This window comes from Papaver somniferum, chromosome 2 (genome assembly GCF_003573695.1).
Source record: "Papaver somniferum cultivar HN1 chromosome 2, ASM357369v1, whole genome shotgun sequence".
Classification (NCBI taxonomy): Eukaryota; Viridiplantae; Streptophyta; class Magnoliopsida; order Ranunculales; family Papaveraceae; genus Papaver; species Papaver somniferum.
Window position 1 is genome coordinate 15,527,322 of NC_039359.1, and position 18,308 is coordinate 15,545,629.

Sequence of the window (18,308 nt, forward strand, 5' to 3'; positions counted from 1 at the left end):
TTCTTATTTCTTGGTTTGCTCAGTTCAGAAATAAAACCATCACCGATGAGGATATAATTAAGAGAGAAACTACTGCATGGGCATTATGGCAAGAAAGATGTTCTAAAGTGTTCGAAGATAAACTTATGTCTCCTCAACAATTGGTTATCCGAATTACTAACCTCTATATAAATCAGTCTACACTGGTGGGTAAGAAAAACAATAGGCTTGTCTCTAGTAAAGCTAGGAGAAATCTTAGATGACTACCTCCTATGAATGGCATCTTTACTCTAAATTTAGATGGATCTTTTAATAATATTACCAAAAAGGATGGAAAGGGTCTAATATTAAGAAATTTTGCAAGTGAACCGAGGAGCTAAATGCAGCTATGTTACAGATGCACTAAGTCCACATCAAGTGGAAGAAAAGGTTGTCTGGGAAGCTGTTCAGTGGGCTCATAAGTTGAAGTTAACAGTAGTGAACTTTGAAACTGATTCAAGGATCATAGTGGAGGCTATTTCATTAGATATATTATTTCTTGTTTTCAGAACAATAAAATTTGGAAATGTTATTATGTCCCAAAGGAACAAAATAAAGTTGCAGACATTCTCTCGAAGATTGTTAGAACTAGCAGATTACTAAAGAATGGTCTTCAGTCCTAACTTTTATTAGAGCCGGAGGGTTTATCCTCTTAACTTCTAATTAAATTATTTTTGCATCAGGAAAAAAAAAAATTATTTCAAGGACGGTCAAAGACAGTCAAACCTGGTGTCGGTGTTGATTTGGACCTAATAAAAACAATTCTAGACGAAAATTAGGACCTAGACGTCAAAATATAACCCAGGGACCCAAAGTCAAAATAAACCCCATTTAATATCTTATCCCGTTCCCACGTCTCCGTGACGGAATTATAAAACAGATACCATTACTTCTTCTTCAACTAACTTCCACGGCAAAATCAGAATCCGAAACCTAAGCTCCTTCAAACAAACAAACAAACAAACAAAAAATCCCTAATTTCATTCACTTCCATTATGGGCAGGATCACCTCATTCAAAGACGAGTTTACATTCGGTTTGTATTTAAACTCTTCATCAATAAATCACAAAATTCTTTTTATTCGATTGAGAAAATTAGACTATTCTCCCTAATTTGATTCTTCTTTGGTGTTTGATTTGCAGATGAACGTGTTAAGGAATCATCAGATATCATCGCCAAATATCCTGATCGAGTCCCGGTATGTTGATAATCATTGGCTTTTAATTACTTCCAATGAAGTCATAAACAAACCTCCCTTTTTATGCTTCCAATTCAGCGTGATTTCTTCTGATGAAGAGAAATCTAGAGAAACCCATATCGATCTTTAGTCTGATTATAGTATGCGTACCATTCGATTTAGTTTTTCATTACTCATTCCAACTACTAGTCAACTATTTTTTGATCGTGAACTAGCATTGTCAGAATTAGCATATTTTATCCAGTAATAGCGAATATAAAGAAGCTAATTTGGAGAATTTTAGATTCTGGTAGAAAACCAGTATCAAAAGAGTCTTGTTATTTGGACTCCAAATGGGAATGCGCAAAATATTGTATGGTGCCATGTGCAGGGGAAGTTTATCCCACACCTTATGCTTAGTATGGAGGATGGTTTGCTAGCTAGCCAAGTTGAACAAGTGAGAGAACCAGTAAAGAAAGCATACAAATCTTTGATTGTGTTAGCATATCCTGTCATATTGCTCTCCTATTGTCTTTCACCTTCTTTTTATTGATTTGTTTGTGAAAATGCTATCTGCAGGTAATTGCTGAACGGTTTTCAAGTTCTGACCTGCCTCAGATGGAAAAGAAAAAGTATGTTCTAGCTACGGATTAAAGTTTGTTTACTTCACCTTACATTCTAGACAAACACCGAATTTGGTGGAAGACTATGTTTAGTTTGCATCAGTTAGTCATCTCATTTTGATCCGCCATATCACTGAATGGTATAGGTCAGAGTTTATACACTGGATAATCTAGATATCAAGATCCGTTAACAGTAGACCAATTTGCTTAATTTAGGTGAATGCAGGGGTTATGAGTTAAATGCTTGTAGACTGGTCTTGCCTGACTCTACTGTGTCAGTGGTACATTTATTTCTAAAGGGTGCTATAATGATTTTTCAGCAAAATTATGAGTTTACGACATCTGCTAGATGAAATACAGCTGGGGAGCTAGCATGTTTTTGTTATTTATTTTGGATCAAAGCTCGTAATCTGTAAACAGTAAACACAGACCTGACTCACCTGGGGTCTTTGCCACAGTGAACCATCTCTATCATATTAGATGATTATTGTTGCTAGCATGGAAAATTATGTACTTGATAAATACTTGCATTGAAAAATAAAACAAAATCTGTTGATAATACAACAGTCTTAGCTTGAACGAAGTAGCTTCCATCTTTTCACTTTTCTGTTGATGGTAGGTAACTGTTTTGACCGTTTCTTATCTTTTTTCAGATATTTGGTTCCCAGGGACATGTCCATTGGGCAATTCATCCACATTTTAAGCGGTAGACTTCGCTTGACCCCAGGGAAAGCCCTCTTTGTGTTTGTGAACGAAACCTTACCCCAAACAGGTAATACTGGAATCTGACTTCTGTAACCCTTTGTTACTTTGTTCAAAACTTCGTAATACATTTTCTTAATCCTAATGGTATGCATGCTTTTGATTTTGTTTTTGTGCAGCCACTCTCATGACTTCTGTTTACGAATCCTCGAAAGACAAAGATGGGTTCCTATACATGTGCTACAGCAGCGAGAAAACCTTTGGTTAAAGTTGTACAAGACCAGTTCGTTAGTTTAGAGTTTGGCTGTTCATATGAATAAAAAAACAATGTAAAGTCGTTACTGCTCAAAACTATGGTCGTTGACATGGAAATTTGGATTGTGTAGTCTGGTATGAATCTACTGTGATCTTTGCTACTTTCAGTGAACTCGGGATAATTCATTTGTTATTATTAAGTTCCCTGTTCATGTGGACCTTTTTTTTTTCTTTTCTTTTCTTTTTTTAAATTGAGCCAAACTCATATGAGAGTATTTGGAAAGAAGTGGAGAATGGCATAATGAACTGCGCAGCATTTAAGTGCATGTTATTTACTTATAGTATGCATTATTATTATTAGATCGATATAGGAATCGATCAGAAATCGTATAAAGCTCGTATTGCTTGCACATCATCTCCATGAAGATGCCTCTTTGTGGTTCCAACTGGGAACAAAGGGAACATGACCGAGTTTGGTTGGAAACTATGTCCCAGGCCCAATACATGTCCTATCTCGTGCATAGCAACTGATTCTAAGTCGTCCATGTTTGACCATGGATTAGCCCTCCATTCATCATCTGCGTCGTAGTAAATCCTTCCGTCAAATGGCGCAAAAGCATAAGCGAGAATTCCACCAGGACCATCCATGAGATCATCACCAATATCATTTCTTTTGCGGAATTCAATTTGAATGTCAGCTGCATCGTCGCTTCTCTCAAAATTGAAATCCACTTACAGCTGCCCATTTCTCAAAAGCTCGTGCACAAACAAATTCTAACATTCGAGTGTCAATGTTAACTGCGGTAGCATTGCTTAATCGATAAGTTAGTTTTGTTTTCGACCATATTTTTGGTGCGTTTTCAGGAAAGAAGCTGCGATCTGAAGCCGCGTTGATAGCTGTCGAGTGATGATTAATCGTTTTCTCACTGTATCCCATGAAGGTTGTACTATACACCGTGTCTGAGCCTCCACACCTAGGCACCATCATCTGTTTCACCGTTTGAGCATCTAAAATTCCAGTGACCTCCAAATGATAATTCGATTGATAAGTTTGGATTTGATATTCCAAGACTTCATCAAACACGTCATCATTCATGTGTTGGGTCACACTACTAATTGTGTACCCGAACTTGTTGAGATATTGTTTCTTCATTCAGACCCTCTACAGCCTGACCTTTTCTGCATCCTTCAAAATGACCAAGGAACTCGAATGCTTGTGAATTAACATCATATTGAGATAGAGACTGGTCAGGAGAAATGGCTAACAAGAGGAGAAGCACAAAGTGCACAGGATGATGATAAGAAACGGCTTTATTATTCATTGTGAGTACTCCGTTGGGTTGGTTCTGATAGTACAACCTCCATTTTATAGGGATATACGACTGAGAAATGAGAACGTGGTCCTTTGAGCCCAATTTATATATGGTCCTTGATTCGTAAAGTTCACCAATCATCAGTTAATGAGGTAGAAGAAATCCATACATCTACCAATGGAATTCCAGTTTATTCAAATTTCTTCATTTGATAATGTAGTCGAAAGTAAATCATTTAAACATATTTTTCCATTTTGGATTAAGTTAACTGTGTTGCTTTACATAGCTTTCAAACAAGCAAGTAATTTCTTTCTACGATCTTTTTACAATCTTTCTTGTTAGCTAATGACTGGGAAGAGTGATGAATACGGTCAGTGATGACTGACACAATCCCTGGAAAATTGCAAGGAAATTTGGATCCAGTGTGAGCCATAAACTATGGTGCCTTTCAACTAACGCACTTCATTTGAATTACAATAACGATGATTCGTATTTAAACATCTAACATATACACGCATTCAACGACGACAATACCTTAGTGAAATTGAAAACCCTTGATTTCTGTCAGTATTAGTCAACTGAAAACCATTTGTAACGACATCTATACCGATATCGGCACCCTAATGTGATTCAGCATACCACAATCATCCTGATGAAATAAACCAATGACTTTCCTGTTTATATGACTAATAAAAAATGAAATTCAGAAAAGAACGATTGACACCTAAAAATCTGGGTTTCCCATTTTTAATCAGGCTCTTTCCGCACTGTTTGTATGTAACAAAATTAAACCCAAAATATAAACAACATAAAAGATAAATATAAAAAAACCAAAAAACCCACTAATTTCATCAACATTTTCCCTTCAGCTAATCGTCTCTCAGTAGCAAGTACAAGCTACAGAGCCAAGAAACACCTTCGATTTATAACAATAACCCATCCTAACTACTAGCTGTACGTTGGCAAAGACAACCAGTCCTTTTTAATTGTGTTTCAGGTACAGTAACTCTACAGCCCCATCGTGACAAAAAAAAAAAAGATCAACTTGAGGCTGCAAGACTGCAATCACAAAAAGTATTTATTTTCGCCAAAAAAATTAGCTTATTTTTGTTTACCTCTTTGTGTCAACGCCACAAGTTTCTGACCTCCACCATTCCGCCAGGCCCCACGTACTGCAACCCCATCCAACGAGTCTGGTGTATCTTCTTCAGGTTCAGGATTGAGGTCTAAAGATGCTGCTTCACCCAGTCGCACTCTTTGGAACTTTGGTATCTTCTTCTTTTTCTCCTTACTTGAACCTCCCTTGCCAGCACCTGAATTTTTGGAGACGCTTCCCCCAGAATAATCAAGTGGTTGTGGGTTGGCACTACTAGATCCTAGTATCTCTTCAGCAACGGATTTCCCTTTGGAAGTACGGTAGCCATCCTTAGATAATACTTCCACATCTTCTTCTGATGGTTTATAATTTGCATGCAGTTTTCTTACACTACTGATGACATTATTTGCTAATGAATTATCTGGTTCTTCTGCGAGTTTCTTCTTCCCTTTACCCTTGTTGGAACTATTATTACTACTTGCTCTTGACTGAAGCACAATGGCATTGTAGTTTTCAATTAGCTCCCTCTGCTTCTGAGTATCAGGACATAATCTTGCTAGCTCAAGAACAAGATGTGTTAGGCCAAACTGCTGAACATAGGATAGATATTCACGTGTACCAATTACACCCTGCCTGAACTCCCCCGACATTTCCTTAAAAGAAGAATATCTTTCTTCATCATTGTCTAGAGCAGAACGTATTCTTTCTACCAGTGTCTTGTTTGCCATCTGCAAGTCTTCTACCTTCTCCAAAGGTTCTTTACTGATGGTAACCTTGCTCCTCACTGTTGCAGAAACTGGAGGAAAATCATCTTCTAACTTCGGCACATGTTTACTTATGGATACACCATTGCTCTTCCTTGTTGCCAAAACAGGAGGGTAGTCGGACAAAGGTGAATCCGAAGATCCACCTCTCTCCACTAAATTAGGAGCAGAAGTGGAGTGAGTAACCCTAGACTTGTTATTACTTGTATTCCAGGGACTTCCAGAACTAGCTGATGATGCAAGCCCAGGGATTGTGTCAGGCCTAGCTTGAGTAGACTTGTTATTACTTGTATTCCACGAACTTCCAGAACTAGCTGATGATGCAAGTCCAGGAACTGTGTCAGGCCTTACTTGAGAAGACTTGTTATTAATTGTACTCCGGGAACTTCCAGAACTAGCTGATGATGCAAGTCCAGGAATTGCGTCAGGCCTTACTTGAGTAGATTTTACATAACTTGGAGAAGGCACATTAGAGGTAGCTGCTTTAGGAACGGAAGAATTGTAGGGCACATTAGAAGTAGCTCCGATAGGCCGCGACGAACTGGCAGAACTAGATGATGGCAATGAGGGAAAGGTCCATATAGTAGCCCCACGGCCTTTTGTTAATGGCCGAGGCTGACCCTGGTTTATAACATTAACGCCAGAGGAACGGAGTCGTGAAGCCATGGTATTCGTGCCTCCTTGTTCAGAAGAATTCTGCTGCGAGGTACTGGAACCCCCAGCGAGTGGAGGGAAGGCTGATTCCGCCAAAGACCCATTCCTAGTTGTTTGACTAACTGCCTGGTAGTATCTCGATGACAGCTCAGAATCTGAAGTAGATAATGATTCCATGGGAGGAATAATGTCATCAATCTCACTTGTTCCTCCAGGATCACGAGTTACTTGTGTACCGGGGGGTATGTCCCTCGCTGTGCTACTGTCTGAATTTGCTGACTCTATACTGGCTTGAATAGCCATTGCAAGTTGATCTGCTGGAGAATCAGAGTGAGAATCACGCCCTCGCCCTCTTCCCAGACGATAATCTTGTTCATTACTTCTGAGGCGATATCTAAAACTAGTTGGTATCTAGGTGCAGGAACAAGAAAAAGATGTTAGATGACAGTATACCAACATACAGCAAGTTATCAAATCTTTTGGAGTCCAAGCAATAATGTACAAACACAGGTTGTGGACAGAAAGACCAAATGACATGAAGAAGAAAAACACGAAGAAGCCTCAGCACACCTGTAGCGCAGCATTACGCTTAGCACGAGACATGTTCCCTCCGTGATCTGTCGCATTATGCCTCTGCAACAATGAAAAGAATAAAATACAGTAAACAAGAGGGGGAAAAGGCATAAAGAATGAAGAACTTCACAAAGCTGAAAGCCATCAAACTAATACTGATAACCCATCCACACGAAATCACCTTCATTTCAGATTCTGATTGAAATACGACGAACTTTTTAGCAAGACAAGCATCATCCTCACACAGAAAATGTTGTTGACGGAAATGAATCTGTAAGAGATAGTTGTTAGCGGTTCTGAGCTAAATATCAAATGAGAATGTTAAGATAAATAAGCAGAAGAAAGGCTTGCCTCCAAATCATCATAGTCTTTAAAATAATCAAACTGTGCTGGATGTTGCCTGCATGAAAATCATGATAGCCTAAGTGACTTAAGAGCTCTCAAATGAAAATATTAACACCCAAATTTATCCATATTAGAAACGGAAAATACCTTTTACATATGTGACAAGTGAAGTGTTCTTGAGACATGTGTGTATACAACTCATTATCCCCATAAAATGGTCTCTTGCAAAACTCACATGCAGGATGCCCCATAAAACCACCTCTTTCGCTCTCACTGCCATCAACCTCTGAATCTCCAGTGTTTATATGCTGATTCAACTGTGCTCTGGTATATAACTTCTGTTCACACATAAATATCTGGACCAGCATGTGTGCCCAAAGTCAGCGGGAAGTATGGTATTACAAAAAATGAAAAGAAACCCAAAGCCAAGAGTGTCTAGTTGGTATGATGTCTCACTGAAAGTAGAACTTGAAAGCCGATATATACTTTATGTAAAGCACAACTCAACAACAATACGTACAGTTGGTTTACAGTACAAGGAAGTACCCATTTAATCTATTGTGCAACAAATAACCAACTCATGAAGAAAGATCAAACTTACAGAAAGCAAAATATGCATCTGCAGTAATCACTAATAGCTGTCTAAGAAAACAAGTTTGATGCCTCTAACAAGTCGTAGCTCCAAACAGTAAACTAAATTCGGTAATTTCCTTCTCGAGCAAAACCAAAAATAAATATTCAAGGATCAAGACCATATTCAGAAAAATGACACAGAAAGTGAATAAAAGATAGCTTAATAGGGATATAAAAGTCTACGCCAGACCATACTTGGACTTGGATGAATAATGTGGGGAATGTAAGATGTTTACTTACAACACTAAAGAAGGAATTTAAGTAGAGAACCAAAACTATCAACAACAAAAAAAGGACTCTGGCACATGTCAAGTTATGTATATACCGAATACCCAAAAACCTATTCATACTTGTTATCAAATACACCACTAACATAGCAAAAAAAACACCATCATTAAAAAAGTATTGTTGGATGTTTCACTTGTAATGCAAGTAGAATTTGGATAATTAATTACCTTTCTTCCTTCTAAACACAGGTTACACATTAATAACTTATGCTGGTGATATAAATGACTTTTCAGCTGATCAATGTTTCGGAATCTCGCTTTCCTTTTGGGAGGTCCATTATTTTGTTCCTCCACATTATCACAAACACTACAAGAAAGTCTACACATAGCTTTGACCATCTTATAATGATCTGAATCATCAAAATAAGCTCCCAAATCTTCATGATACCAATAATTCCCTACCTTTCCTTCCCTCGGATCCAATGGAAATACCTTAAAATCGGATATTACCTTGGTATAATCTCCCAATGCCTAAATCAACAAAAACCCACAATTTATTTACAGTTGTTAGTTCAAAAAATACAAAATTTGCATGTAAATCCAAGAACCCAAACAGATAAAGAAAAACCCTAACCTTGGTGACAAAGACGATATCAGATTCAGTTTTACAGATGCAACATCTCTTATCTTCACAGATGAATCTGAGACGAGAAACACAAGTTGAACATACTTCACGATGACCACATGGTCCATACGCTACCCATTCTAGGGATTCTGCACAAACGGCACAACTATCATCCATGGTATTTCAAAGAAAAGATAAAGACAGATGGACACAAAAGAGTACAAGCGGTAGATTTCTGGGGATCTTTCCCAGGGAAGTGAAGATGATTGCTGTATGAGATAGATCTTTTTAGGGTTTTTTTCAAGGGAAGACGTAAGGGAATTGTTTCTCTCTTTGAAAATTGGGGAGGAGGAATTTGAAGAGTGGATTTCTTTTTCTTATTTTTGCTGCCTGGTTGGGTATATTCTCGAGGCTAATTTAGTAACTTCCATTTTGGATAAAACAACCCCAACGTTTCCCGAAGAGTCTCTCTTACCTTTGACTAGATGGGTACGTGCACCTCAAGTAAGACTTTTGTTATAGGGAAGTCCAAAATTTATTTGGGGAGTGGTAAAAACGTAGTCGACTATCCATTCATGAGTTTTGGCACTGTCACTGTCACTGCTATAGAACGATGAAAACATAAAACAAACTTTAACCGGAATTTTATTGATCTATTAGATAAAAGTACAATTCCCGTTAAACATATATCCTTCAGACAAAACCGATTGGAAATGTAACAAAACCATTAAGACAATAATGGTTACAGTAACAACTGGTTATAGCTAAGGATAGTATCTAAATGGAACTAAATAAAGCTTTATTGGATAAACAATTTACGAGGAAACGCACCACATTATTTGCTGCCATCGGGGCTAGTAGCAGGAAAAGTTTTATTAGGAAACAAAGAACTAGATGATCAAGGTACATATATACTAGCTGGGTTTGTTGCTGGTCCGTCTGGAGTTTCTGGAACATTGGTGTTTGACGTAAATTTTTGGAACTTTTGTTGTGTCGGAACACTATGGTTCGGCGTTGGGATTTCCATTGATTGTGTTTTTGATACACTGTGTAACAGCAGGTTCGGTTTCAGGATCTTCTGGAACTACAGGTTTTTCGTCTTTGGGGTTTTTGTTGGTTGTGTTTCCTGGACATTGTGTAACAGCAGGTTCGTTGTCATTATCATCTGGAACTACAGGTTTTTTGTTGTTGGGATTTTCATTGATTGTGTTTTTGGTACACTGTGTAACAGAAGGTTCGTCGTCAGGATCTTCTGGAACTACAGGTTTTTTGTTGCTGGGGTTTTTGTTGGTTGTGTTTCCGGAACATTGTGTAACAGCAGGTTCGTCGTCAGGATCTTCTGGAACTACAGGTTTTTTGTTGTTGGTTGTGCTTTGGGGACACTGTGTAACAGCAGGTTCGTTGTCAGGATTTTCTGGAACTACAGGTTTTTCTTCGTTAGAACCTTTTGGAGTCTTTTCTGTGTTGGAATCTTCTTGACTTTCGGGGTCGTTTACGGGTTCTGCTAAAGCTACATCACCACGAGCTTCTGAAAATTTTGGGTCGTTGGTGGGAGCTTTTTGAGCTCGTAGCATGCCTAGATTATTTTCTGGTATACCTGGTGATCGGTTGCCTTGTAAATAGTGGTTATCTTTTGAAAGAGTTGTCGTAAGGTAACGAGCCCCCGAGCCAAATTTGGAGTTAACGGATAAAAACACGATGACCAAAAACACCAGAAGCAAATCTTTAGAAGAACCCATAGTTGTATTTTGGCTAAAGAAACTTAGAGCTTAATCCAGACGAGTTTGTGTTGGAGGTGTTGATTAACATGTTAATTTATAGAGAAGTGCCAGTGCAAGAGTAAAGATAGTTGGTAAAGAAAATCAATGTGTGATTACAACTTGTTAACAGCTACTGTATATTAACTCTTGTGATATCGATAACAACAAGTCCGAAATCATCTTCTGCCACAAATGATCAAGTTTAAATTCATTTTTGATGTAGTTTTCTCGTTTTTACATCTTGCTTTTTCTTGTCAATCAGTAGAATTCACACATCATGGTGCCAACATTCGTACTGCATATACAGTGGAATCTGAGATCATTAAGCAAAAGATGGTTAGCTTATTAGCCTTTATTTGACGGGTCTTGAGTTCAAACTTAAAACAACTCAAATGCCCATGATATGAGGATTGTCAGATTGTTCCACAAAGACGGGTAAGATTATTGTAGATTTTGATCAAGTTTAACTGCTTTTTAATATGTGTTCTATCCTATGGCCTCACTGTTGATCGCTTCAGGTGTGATTGTTTTGAGTGGCATATAGTACATGCAGTCATTGATATACCAATCAGAGGAGTCCATTTAGAAAACCAAAAAGAGTAAACGAAAATCGACTTTTGATAACAGACTCTTGGGCTACATTATCAAGAGAAGAAACCACAGCTTGAAATGAATTTAATTGGTAGATGTATGTATCTTTTCAACCAATTAAGGATCAGATTTTGAGTAGCTATGCATCATTAAGTATTGAATTTGATTGTTAAGTAATTTGGTGAACTTATCACATCAACCTTATGAAGGACCACGATCTGTTACATCTCTAGGGTAGGGAACTTCAATAAAATTAATTTGTGCATCTATATTTCTCTATAAATAGTTGAAATTGCATCCCGAGTAGAGTACAGAAACAAAAACAAAACAAAGAAAACTTATTACTTCTGTAAACACAATGGAAACCACCAAAGCTGTTCCATTTCTTCAACTTCTACCATTTGTTCTTTTCTTCTTGTTAGCCATTCTCCCTAACCCAACTCTATCTGCGCCATTCGGGTTTCTTCAAGAGCTCGAAGGAACTCACATTGGCCAGACCGCACCAGGTTTGCATCATGTTAAGAAATATCTTAAACAATTTGGATACTTGAATGGTGGGAGTCCTAGTGCAGTTCATGCATACGATGACGTGTTTGATAGCGTCTTAGAGTATGAAATCACAAGTTATCAACTCAACTACGGTATAGATGCCACTGGGAGTTTAGACGCCGAAACGGTGAAACAAATGATGATGCCTCGATGTGGAAGAGCAGACGTTGTCGACGCTCCAACTTTTTTCGGCTCCGAAAGGAGGGAGAAGATGAAGCAAAATGAAGCTGCAGCTACGACCCCACAAAAATGGTCAAGCGCTCACCTCACTTATCGATTTAGCAATGCCTATAATATGTCAGACAAAGTAGACAACCAAACCCTAAGATCTGCTGTTTTACAAGCTTTTGCGAAATGGGAAGCTGTGAGTAATTTCAAGTTCACAGAGGAGACAGATGGTGATTTAGCTACTGACATGGTTATTGGATTCCACAAAGGTGATCATGGTGATGCTTCTAGCTTTGATGGTCAAATGGGAGTAGTCGCTTACGCATTTGCACCAAATGATGGGAGGTTTTACTACGACGCGGATGATAAATGGAGTACTAGTCCAGGGTCTGACACGATGGACTTAGAATCTGTTGCTGCACATGAAATTGGACATATGTTAGGTCTAGAACATATTTTTAAGCCTAACGCAATCATGTATCCTGTGTTCTCACCTGGAAGCACCAAGAGGCAAGTGCAACAAGAAGACGTCAAAGCCTTACGAGCTATATACAGTTCCTGAACATCTGATCAGGTTACAGATAAATAACTGTTGAGGAACTCATAATAAGTAAGTGAATAATACGGATCAATCCAATTTGTCTATCTATGGGGGCAATTGTTTGTGATCCTCAGGTACTATTAATAAATGCTAGGAATAAGTCTGAAAACGAGACAAGTATGACACTATGACTCGTGAGTCGCCAGTGATGTATGCCAGCCGAGTCTTGCATGCTCTTTTGCTGTGAAATCAGGTTGCATTCTGTTGTTTTTTGTTTTTCTATTAGCTGTTGAGTTGTGTTCTCAATAAATGCTTTTGTGTGTTCTTTTTTACTAGAAATAAATAAATTGCAGTGGAAAAATTAATCCAGACCAATCAGCAAAACAAAAATTATTTACAAGTTCAGGGTCAGACACGGCGAATGTACTTACTCTGTTTAGGCTACTATCTTTAAAATCTTATACAACATGTAGTTTTGTTAATTTGCACGAATGTATACATCTTGCAACCAAAAAAAAGGGAAAATGTATATTCACATTACAAATTAATTTGCCTAGGCCATAGCTAGCGCAGTGTTGGTTGATTGCATGGTGAGGAAGAGGAAGTCCAATGACTAGCTAGCAACACCTGACAGTACAACAAGTACTAAGAGCAAGATGCGCTTACCAACATCAAGTACCGCAATGAACTTAACATTCTAGCTGAGTCACACAAATGTTTTTCTCGATCGGTAGCTACCTCACACAATTAAACTTTCAGACGATTACTAAGCCTGCTAGATGCATGCTTTCTTTCTTTGTTAAGAGGTGGTGGTGAATTATTTTTTATTTATTTGTAGACAAAAATAAATTATATAAAAAAAAATAGAGTGACTTCTAGAGAAACCAATAAGGTGGACTAAAGGGAGAGGCATTTAGAAATTAGATTGAGAGTGAACGATAAAAGAGAATCGAGGTATGGGGATTACAATGGAGAGAGATCGAAAGGTTGTGTCGTTCTTTCTTCTCATGATCATAACAATTGTATCTGTGGGTTTATTCAATAGTGTTGAAGTTGAAGGAGGAAGAGATATTCCAGTGACTGGCAAAACTGATAGTAAAGGTGCTGACACTATCAAAGATGCTTACCAACGTCAGGGCCTTTTTCATTTTGGCGGTGGCTTCCATGGTTTTGATCCGGGTTACAAACATGGTGGGTTCTTCCCTGGTTTTGGACATGGTGGGTCATTCCCTCTACCAGGTGAGTCGGGTTTCAGCCATGGTTTTTCTGGTTTTCCTGGGCAGGGAGGCAGCTTTGGTGGTGGCAGTGATCAAGGTGGTGAGCCAGGTGAAGGCACTGGCATAGGTGGCGGCGGTTTTGGCAACGGTCAAGGTGTAGGTGGTGGCAGTGGTAATGGTTTTGGTGGCGTTCAAGGCATCGGTGTAGGTGGTGGTGGCAGTGGTTTTGGTGGCGGTCAAGGCGTAGGTGTAGGTGGTGGTGGCAGTGGTTTCGGGAGCAGTCAAGGTGGTGATGAAGACATTGGTGTAGGTGGTGGTAGTGGCCAAAATGGTGGTGAAGGTGTTAGCGTAGGTGGTTTTGGCAGCGGTCAAGGTGGTGGAAGCTGCAGCTGTGCCAGCAGCAGCGGCTTTGGTGGTAGACAAAGTGGTGGCGGCTTTGGTGGGTTCCAATCAGCATTTAGGAAAATCCCAGTTCCATACAAGACTACTGCTACTACTCAAGCTACTGGGGAGGACGGAAAAGCAACAGAGATTAACTTGGAAAAAAATCCCTGAACAAATTATTGTACCAACTAAAATCAGAATAAAAATTAGAACTTCTTTATGAGTTTAGGGTTTTGATTATTTTTTTTATTTAGGTTTCAGTGGTTTTTCATTAGGATTTCCTTATTAGTTCAGTAGTTTGCTTCTTGTTTTAAGTTTATGAATGGAGCACTCTTCTACAGAAGTAATTTATTTTCAAAACTATGGAGCGATAACTCTGCTCTCACTATAAGGTACCTGGACAAATTTGCATGTGCTTGCTTCGTAAATCCGTTTTAAGTCTCTGCATGCAGCAAATGCCCCCTATTAGAGATTGTAGACAGGTAAAGTCGATAGCAGAAGTTGAGATCCAATTTCCGCCTGTGGGGATGCTTTCTCCTCCTTCAGCAAGTGTTTGCATTTTGTAAGCAGTGAGCAGGAGAAAAAAAACAAGGAAAATATTTCAACCCAATATCATATCAATTGAATTATGAATTAAAATTTTATTTATACGAGTCCATCACAGATCTGTTTATCTGGTAGTTTTGGGTTTTACAATAAGAAGTATGTAAAAATTAACAGCTTTGAACTCATATGCTGGAAACAACTCATGAAAAATAAGACAGATAATAATCCGAGAGCTTATGAGGCAGACATGATGCAGTCAATTGCTTGCTTGCAAATTCCAGTCATTGTTGCCTCAGGGCCGAAAACCTGCAGAAAATGAAATGCCAAAGAGAAAAGCCAAACAGAGTCATTAGACTAGAAAAAAATAAATCAGATTGGAATCTGAGTCGTAGACTGAGAAAGGGAACGCAAATAAGTTGGGATTTCAGAATTTCCACTGAACTATCAGCTAACAAAACTTCGTTATAGGTATAGACTTCCATCAATATCGAAAGATTAAGTGCTGGTTATGAAAGACATACCTCAAGAGAGACGCCGAGTTCTTCTCCTAGAGAACGCATTTTAGCTAGACCAGTCTGATAATTTGGGCCTCCTCTTCGAACATAGATGTGCATTCTTGATGCTTTTAGCTTGGATTCCTATCATTGTAGATATCACGGTTAAAAAATGGGACTCCTAGCTATCAAAATTTTAATAGTTCAAATTTTTATTCGTTGAACGGACCTTTTCACGAAGGGCTCGAATAATCCCATTAAATGTAGCAGCTACATCGGTGAAGTTAGCTATGCCTCCTCCAATTAGTAGAGCTCTCTTACGACCATCAGGTTCTGCAGTAGCACACTGACACACGATAGTGGGTGGGTGAGCCAGTGAGAGAGTGAGGGTCATGGTTAAGAGACAGTATGAAGTTAGAAATATGATTTCTTACGTCAATAACGACTCTCGCGTACTGCAACACTTCCTCCTCATTTGGGGCCCCACTATATTCTGCATAGTTCCCAAGCTCTGATGCATAACCCAGATCTCCAACCTACATGACCAACAGAAAATACTCAAATAAAATGTTTGACCAAACTGTAATCCAAACTATATACAGAACAGGTAATCCAAACTGTTTGAACACGGATCAGTCGCAACCAAAAAAAAATGTATAAGAAAAAAACAAATCAAGTTACGCGAAGTTGGTGAAAGAAAATCAAACGACATACAGTATCAGCATATATCACACTTGCACCACCTCCAGCCACCATCGTCCAGATTCTTCCTTTAGGGTTCAAAACCGTGAACTTCAACGATGCACTTGTCTGCAATACAAGAGTAACATTACGCTCAAACAAGGTCAATACTTTGTCCCACAGATGAAGTGAGGATAGTTTCTACACTTGAGCTTGTTAATTACAGCACACGCTACCTTCTCATCAAGTGTATGAATGTAACTCTCTGTAGGACTCATAACTCTACCAAAAGGCAACGGAAACTCTACATTACCCCACCTGCATAAGCATTAGAACTTTCTTAGAAATAACATCAACAATCTTACTAGTACTGGAAAGCTAAAATAGGAGGAATAGCAACGCCTTTAACCGAATTAAATATTTACTTCTTAAAATTCTTGAAGGCTGCAGTGTCATCCAATTCTCCTCTCATATCCAACGGGTATGGCTCCCCTTTCACCAACGTAAATGGATTCATCTCTACGAAACTGAAGTCCAGATCTGTGAAGGACATATAAATCAATTTAAATTAAATTTCCCTTGCCAAAAGATCTTACCAAGTACCCAAAATATCCATGAAACGATAACCAAGTACAAGAGTGCTTCCCTAAATTTCTTATAGCACTTTCTGGAGATATATGAACAATTTTAGAAATAAATTCTCTCAAAATTTTAGATATGCAAGAATTTGACCAGCATTCTTACCTTGAAATACAGAAAATACACCCTTTATGAAATCTCCTATTTTTGAACGAACCTGAGCCAAAGTTATCCAAGTAGCACAAACCAGTCAGACAACAAGACAATGTTACCCACAACAAAGACACGATCATAACCTTCAATAGACATAAGTCTGAAAACTTTGAACCAGAAGATCGGATCAACAAAAATCGATACTAAGTTAATGGGAAAACAAACGGAACTTACTTCTAAGGGAAGGGTAGCAATCAGTGGAGCACATGCCTCAGATGTCATTGGCTTCTCTGTTGGTAAGAAGATGGTCTTTACCTGTACATATCAAACGACATTATTAACAATAATCAACTAACCAAGAACATTTTGAAATCTATAAAAAAAAAAATTTGCAAATCACAGTATTTATTTCATTATATACCTTATCCCAGTTCTCTTCAATTTCAATACCCCCACATTCTGAAAAGCTAATGGTGCTACCAAGCCTCTCAGAAACAATAGAAAGGTAATATTCATCGTCATGTGGAACAAAAGGTTCGACAACAAATGTGGTAATCGGCGCCTTACATCCTCCCATCTCCACCTAAAGTTGAACAAAACTATTAGCAAAATTTCACAAATCAAGCAGCCTAGTGGAATTTTGTCAATGCAAGAAGATCATCACCTCTACACCAAGGCGCTCTTTCACAAACTGTGCAACCTGAGCTAAATCCAAGTTTAGAGCTACCAAACCACTCTTCCCACGCTTTCCGAACAACATATCCGGCTTCACTACTAGTTTTGTAGATGAAACCCATGGTTCTTTGTTTGTTAACTCCGTAAAGTCTGTTTTTTCAGTTACCTAATTACAAGAAAAAGAAAGCATACATAAATCAAATTCTGAGAACCCAATCCTGAATACAATTTCTGAACCCAATTCAGAAGAACCCCTCGATTCTAATTTCCATAAAAATCAAAACTTTACATAAGATAATGAATTTCATACCTGAACAGAAGAAATATCCAATTGAGTTCCAGCAAGTCTTTTTAAGTGTTCTTTAAGAAGTCTTTTAGAATCATACTCTCTAATCTTTTTCCTAGCCATTTTTTCCCTCAACAGATCTCCCTCTGACTCTCAGTAAATTTTAAAGGGATCAATAATCAAGAAAACCAACAATCGAATTTCGAGATGTGTGATTACTTCAAGGAAACTCCACTAGTGGTGATGATAATGATGACAATGAATTCGTATCGTATTCATGAGGTTGGGTACTTGGGTTAGGTAGTTGCCATCTACTACTGTTTATTTATTTTTTTGTTACAATGTACCCTTAAAGACAGAGAATTTTTTTGCTGTCATTAGTACTGCAGCCAAAACTGCTCTTTGTGTTTAAGGGTCGCATGATTTTCTGCATTATGGACCCACTTGCACATGTCTCTCTACACTCTACAGGTATCTGTATATGATTTTTTTTTACCCATAACCAGGTAATACCCCCACAAACAATGTAGTTAATCGGAGTTGGGTGAATATCGGTTGAGTACCGAGACACGATATTTCGATGAATACCGATAAAATATCGGCCAATATCGTCGAAATATCGGTCAATATCGTCGACATCGGCATCTCGGTGAAACACCGAAACTGATATTATCGGCGG

The 18,308-nt window shown here is 38.4% G+C and overlaps 5 protein-coding genes across 5 annotated transcripts; 3 read left to right on the top strand and 2 right to left on the bottom strand.

Moving 5' to 3' along the window:
- Window positions 1–873: 873 nt before the first annotated feature.
- LOC113346991 (autophagy-related protein 8i-like) lies at window positions 874–3,058 on the top strand. The gene is made up of 5 exons (XM_026590562.1): window positions 874–1,053; window positions 1,161–1,216; window positions 1,775–1,827; window positions 2,472–2,590; window positions 2,700–3,058. The coding sequence occupies exons 1-5, from the start codon at window positions 1,014–1,016 to the stop codon at window positions 2,786–2,788; spliced, it is 357 nt and encodes a 118-aa protein (XP_026446347.1). The 5' UTR covers window positions 874–1,013; the 3' UTR covers window positions 2,789–3,058.
- Window positions 3,059–4,805: 1,747 nt separating this feature from the next.
- Window positions 4,806–9,354, bottom strand: LOC113346992 (E3 ubiquitin-protein ligase ZNF598-like). The gene is made up of 7 exons (XM_026590563.1): window positions 9,015–9,354; window positions 8,609–8,911; window positions 7,668–7,876; window positions 7,527–7,575; window positions 7,357–7,446; window positions 7,173–7,235; window positions 4,806–7,013 (listed from the first exon to the last, which is right to left on the bottom strand). The coding sequence occupies exons 1-7, from the start codon at window positions 9,180–9,182 to the stop codon at window positions 5,190–5,192; spliced, it is 2,706 nt and encodes a 901-aa protein (XP_026446348.1). The 5' UTR covers window positions 9,183–9,354; the 3' UTR covers window positions 4,806–5,189.
- A 2,360-nt stretch (window positions 9,355–11,714) lies between these two features.
- Window positions 11,715–12,635, top strand: LOC113350677 (metalloendoproteinase 1-like). The gene has a single exon (XM_026594809.1). The coding sequence runs from the start codon at window positions 11,715–11,717 to the stop codon at window positions 12,633–12,635; it is 921 nt and encodes a 306-aa protein (XP_026450594.1).
- Window positions 12,636–13,582: 947 nt separating this feature from the next.
- LOC113350678 (glycine-rich cell wall structural protein 2-like) lies at window positions 13,583–14,386 on the top strand. The gene has a single exon (XM_026594810.1). It carries the CDS (start codon window positions 13,583–13,585, stop codon window positions 14,384–14,386), a length of 804 nt encoding a protein of 267 aa, XP_026450595.1.
- A 428-nt stretch (window positions 14,387–14,814) lies between these two features.
- Window positions 14,815–17,956, bottom strand: LOC113346993 (ATP-citrate synthase alpha chain protein 2-like). The gene is made up of 12 exons (XM_026590564.1): window positions 17,654–17,956; window positions 17,333–17,509; window positions 17,090–17,251; window positions 16,903–16,983; window positions 16,681–16,732; window positions 16,362–16,476; window positions 16,173–16,254; window positions 15,970–16,065; window positions 15,690–15,791; window positions 15,485–15,601; window positions 15,283–15,399; window positions 14,815–15,067 (listed from the first exon to the last, which is right to left on the bottom strand). The coding sequence occupies exons 1-12, from the start codon at window positions 17,750–17,752 to the stop codon at window positions 14,996–14,998; spliced, it is 1,272 nt and encodes a 423-aa protein (XP_026446349.1). The 5' UTR covers window positions 17,753–17,956; the 3' UTR covers window positions 14,815–14,995.
- Window positions 17,957–18,308: the final 352 nt, after the last annotated feature.

Bases quoted from the DNA above. Each gene is read 5' to 3' on its own strand.
- LOC113346991 (XM_026590562.1), top strand. From the start codon at position 1,014: ATGGGCAGGATCACCTCATTCAAAGACGAGTTTACATTCG. The intron at 1,054-1,160 runs GTTTGTATTTAA...TTTGATTTGCAG, and splicing joins CAAAGACGAGTTTACATTCG to ATGAACGTGTTAAGGAATCA. The intron at 1,828-2,471 runs GTATGTTCTAGC...ATCTTTTTTCAG, and splicing joins CCTCAGATGGAAAAGAAAAA to ATATTTGGTTCCCAGGGACA.
- LOC113346992 (XM_026590563.1), bottom strand. From the start codon at position 9,182: ATGGATGATAGTTGTGCCGTTTGTGCAGAATCCCTAGAATGGGTAGCG. The intron at 7,236-7,356 runs GTGATTTCGTGT...TCATTGTTGCAG, and splicing joins AATCAGAATCTGAAATGAAG to AGGCATAATGCGACAGATCA. The intron at 7,014-7,172 runs GTGTGCTGAGGC...TCCTGCACCTAG, and splicing joins AGCGTAATGCTGCGCTACAG to ATACCAACTAGTTTTAGATA.
- LOC113350677 (XM_026594809.1), top strand. From the start codon at position 11,715: ATGGAAACCACCAAAGCTGTTCCATTTCTTCAACTTCTACCATTTGTT.
- LOC113350678 (XM_026594810.1), top strand. From the start codon at position 13,583: ATGGAGAGAGATCGAAAGGTTGTGTCGTTCTTTCTTCTCATGATCATA.
- LOC113346993 (XM_026590564.1), bottom strand. From the start codon at position 17,752: ATGGCTAGGAAAAAGATTAGAGAGTATGATTCTAAAAGACTTCTTAAA. The intron at 16,733-16,902 runs GTAAGTTCCGTT...ACTTTGGCTCAG, and splicing joins TTGCTACCCTTCCCTTAGAA to GTTCGTTCAAAAATAGGAGA. The intron at 15,400-15,484 runs GTCCGTTCAACG...CTACAATGATAG, and splicing joins TTCGAGCCCTTCGTGAAAAG to GAATCCAAGCTAAAAGCATC.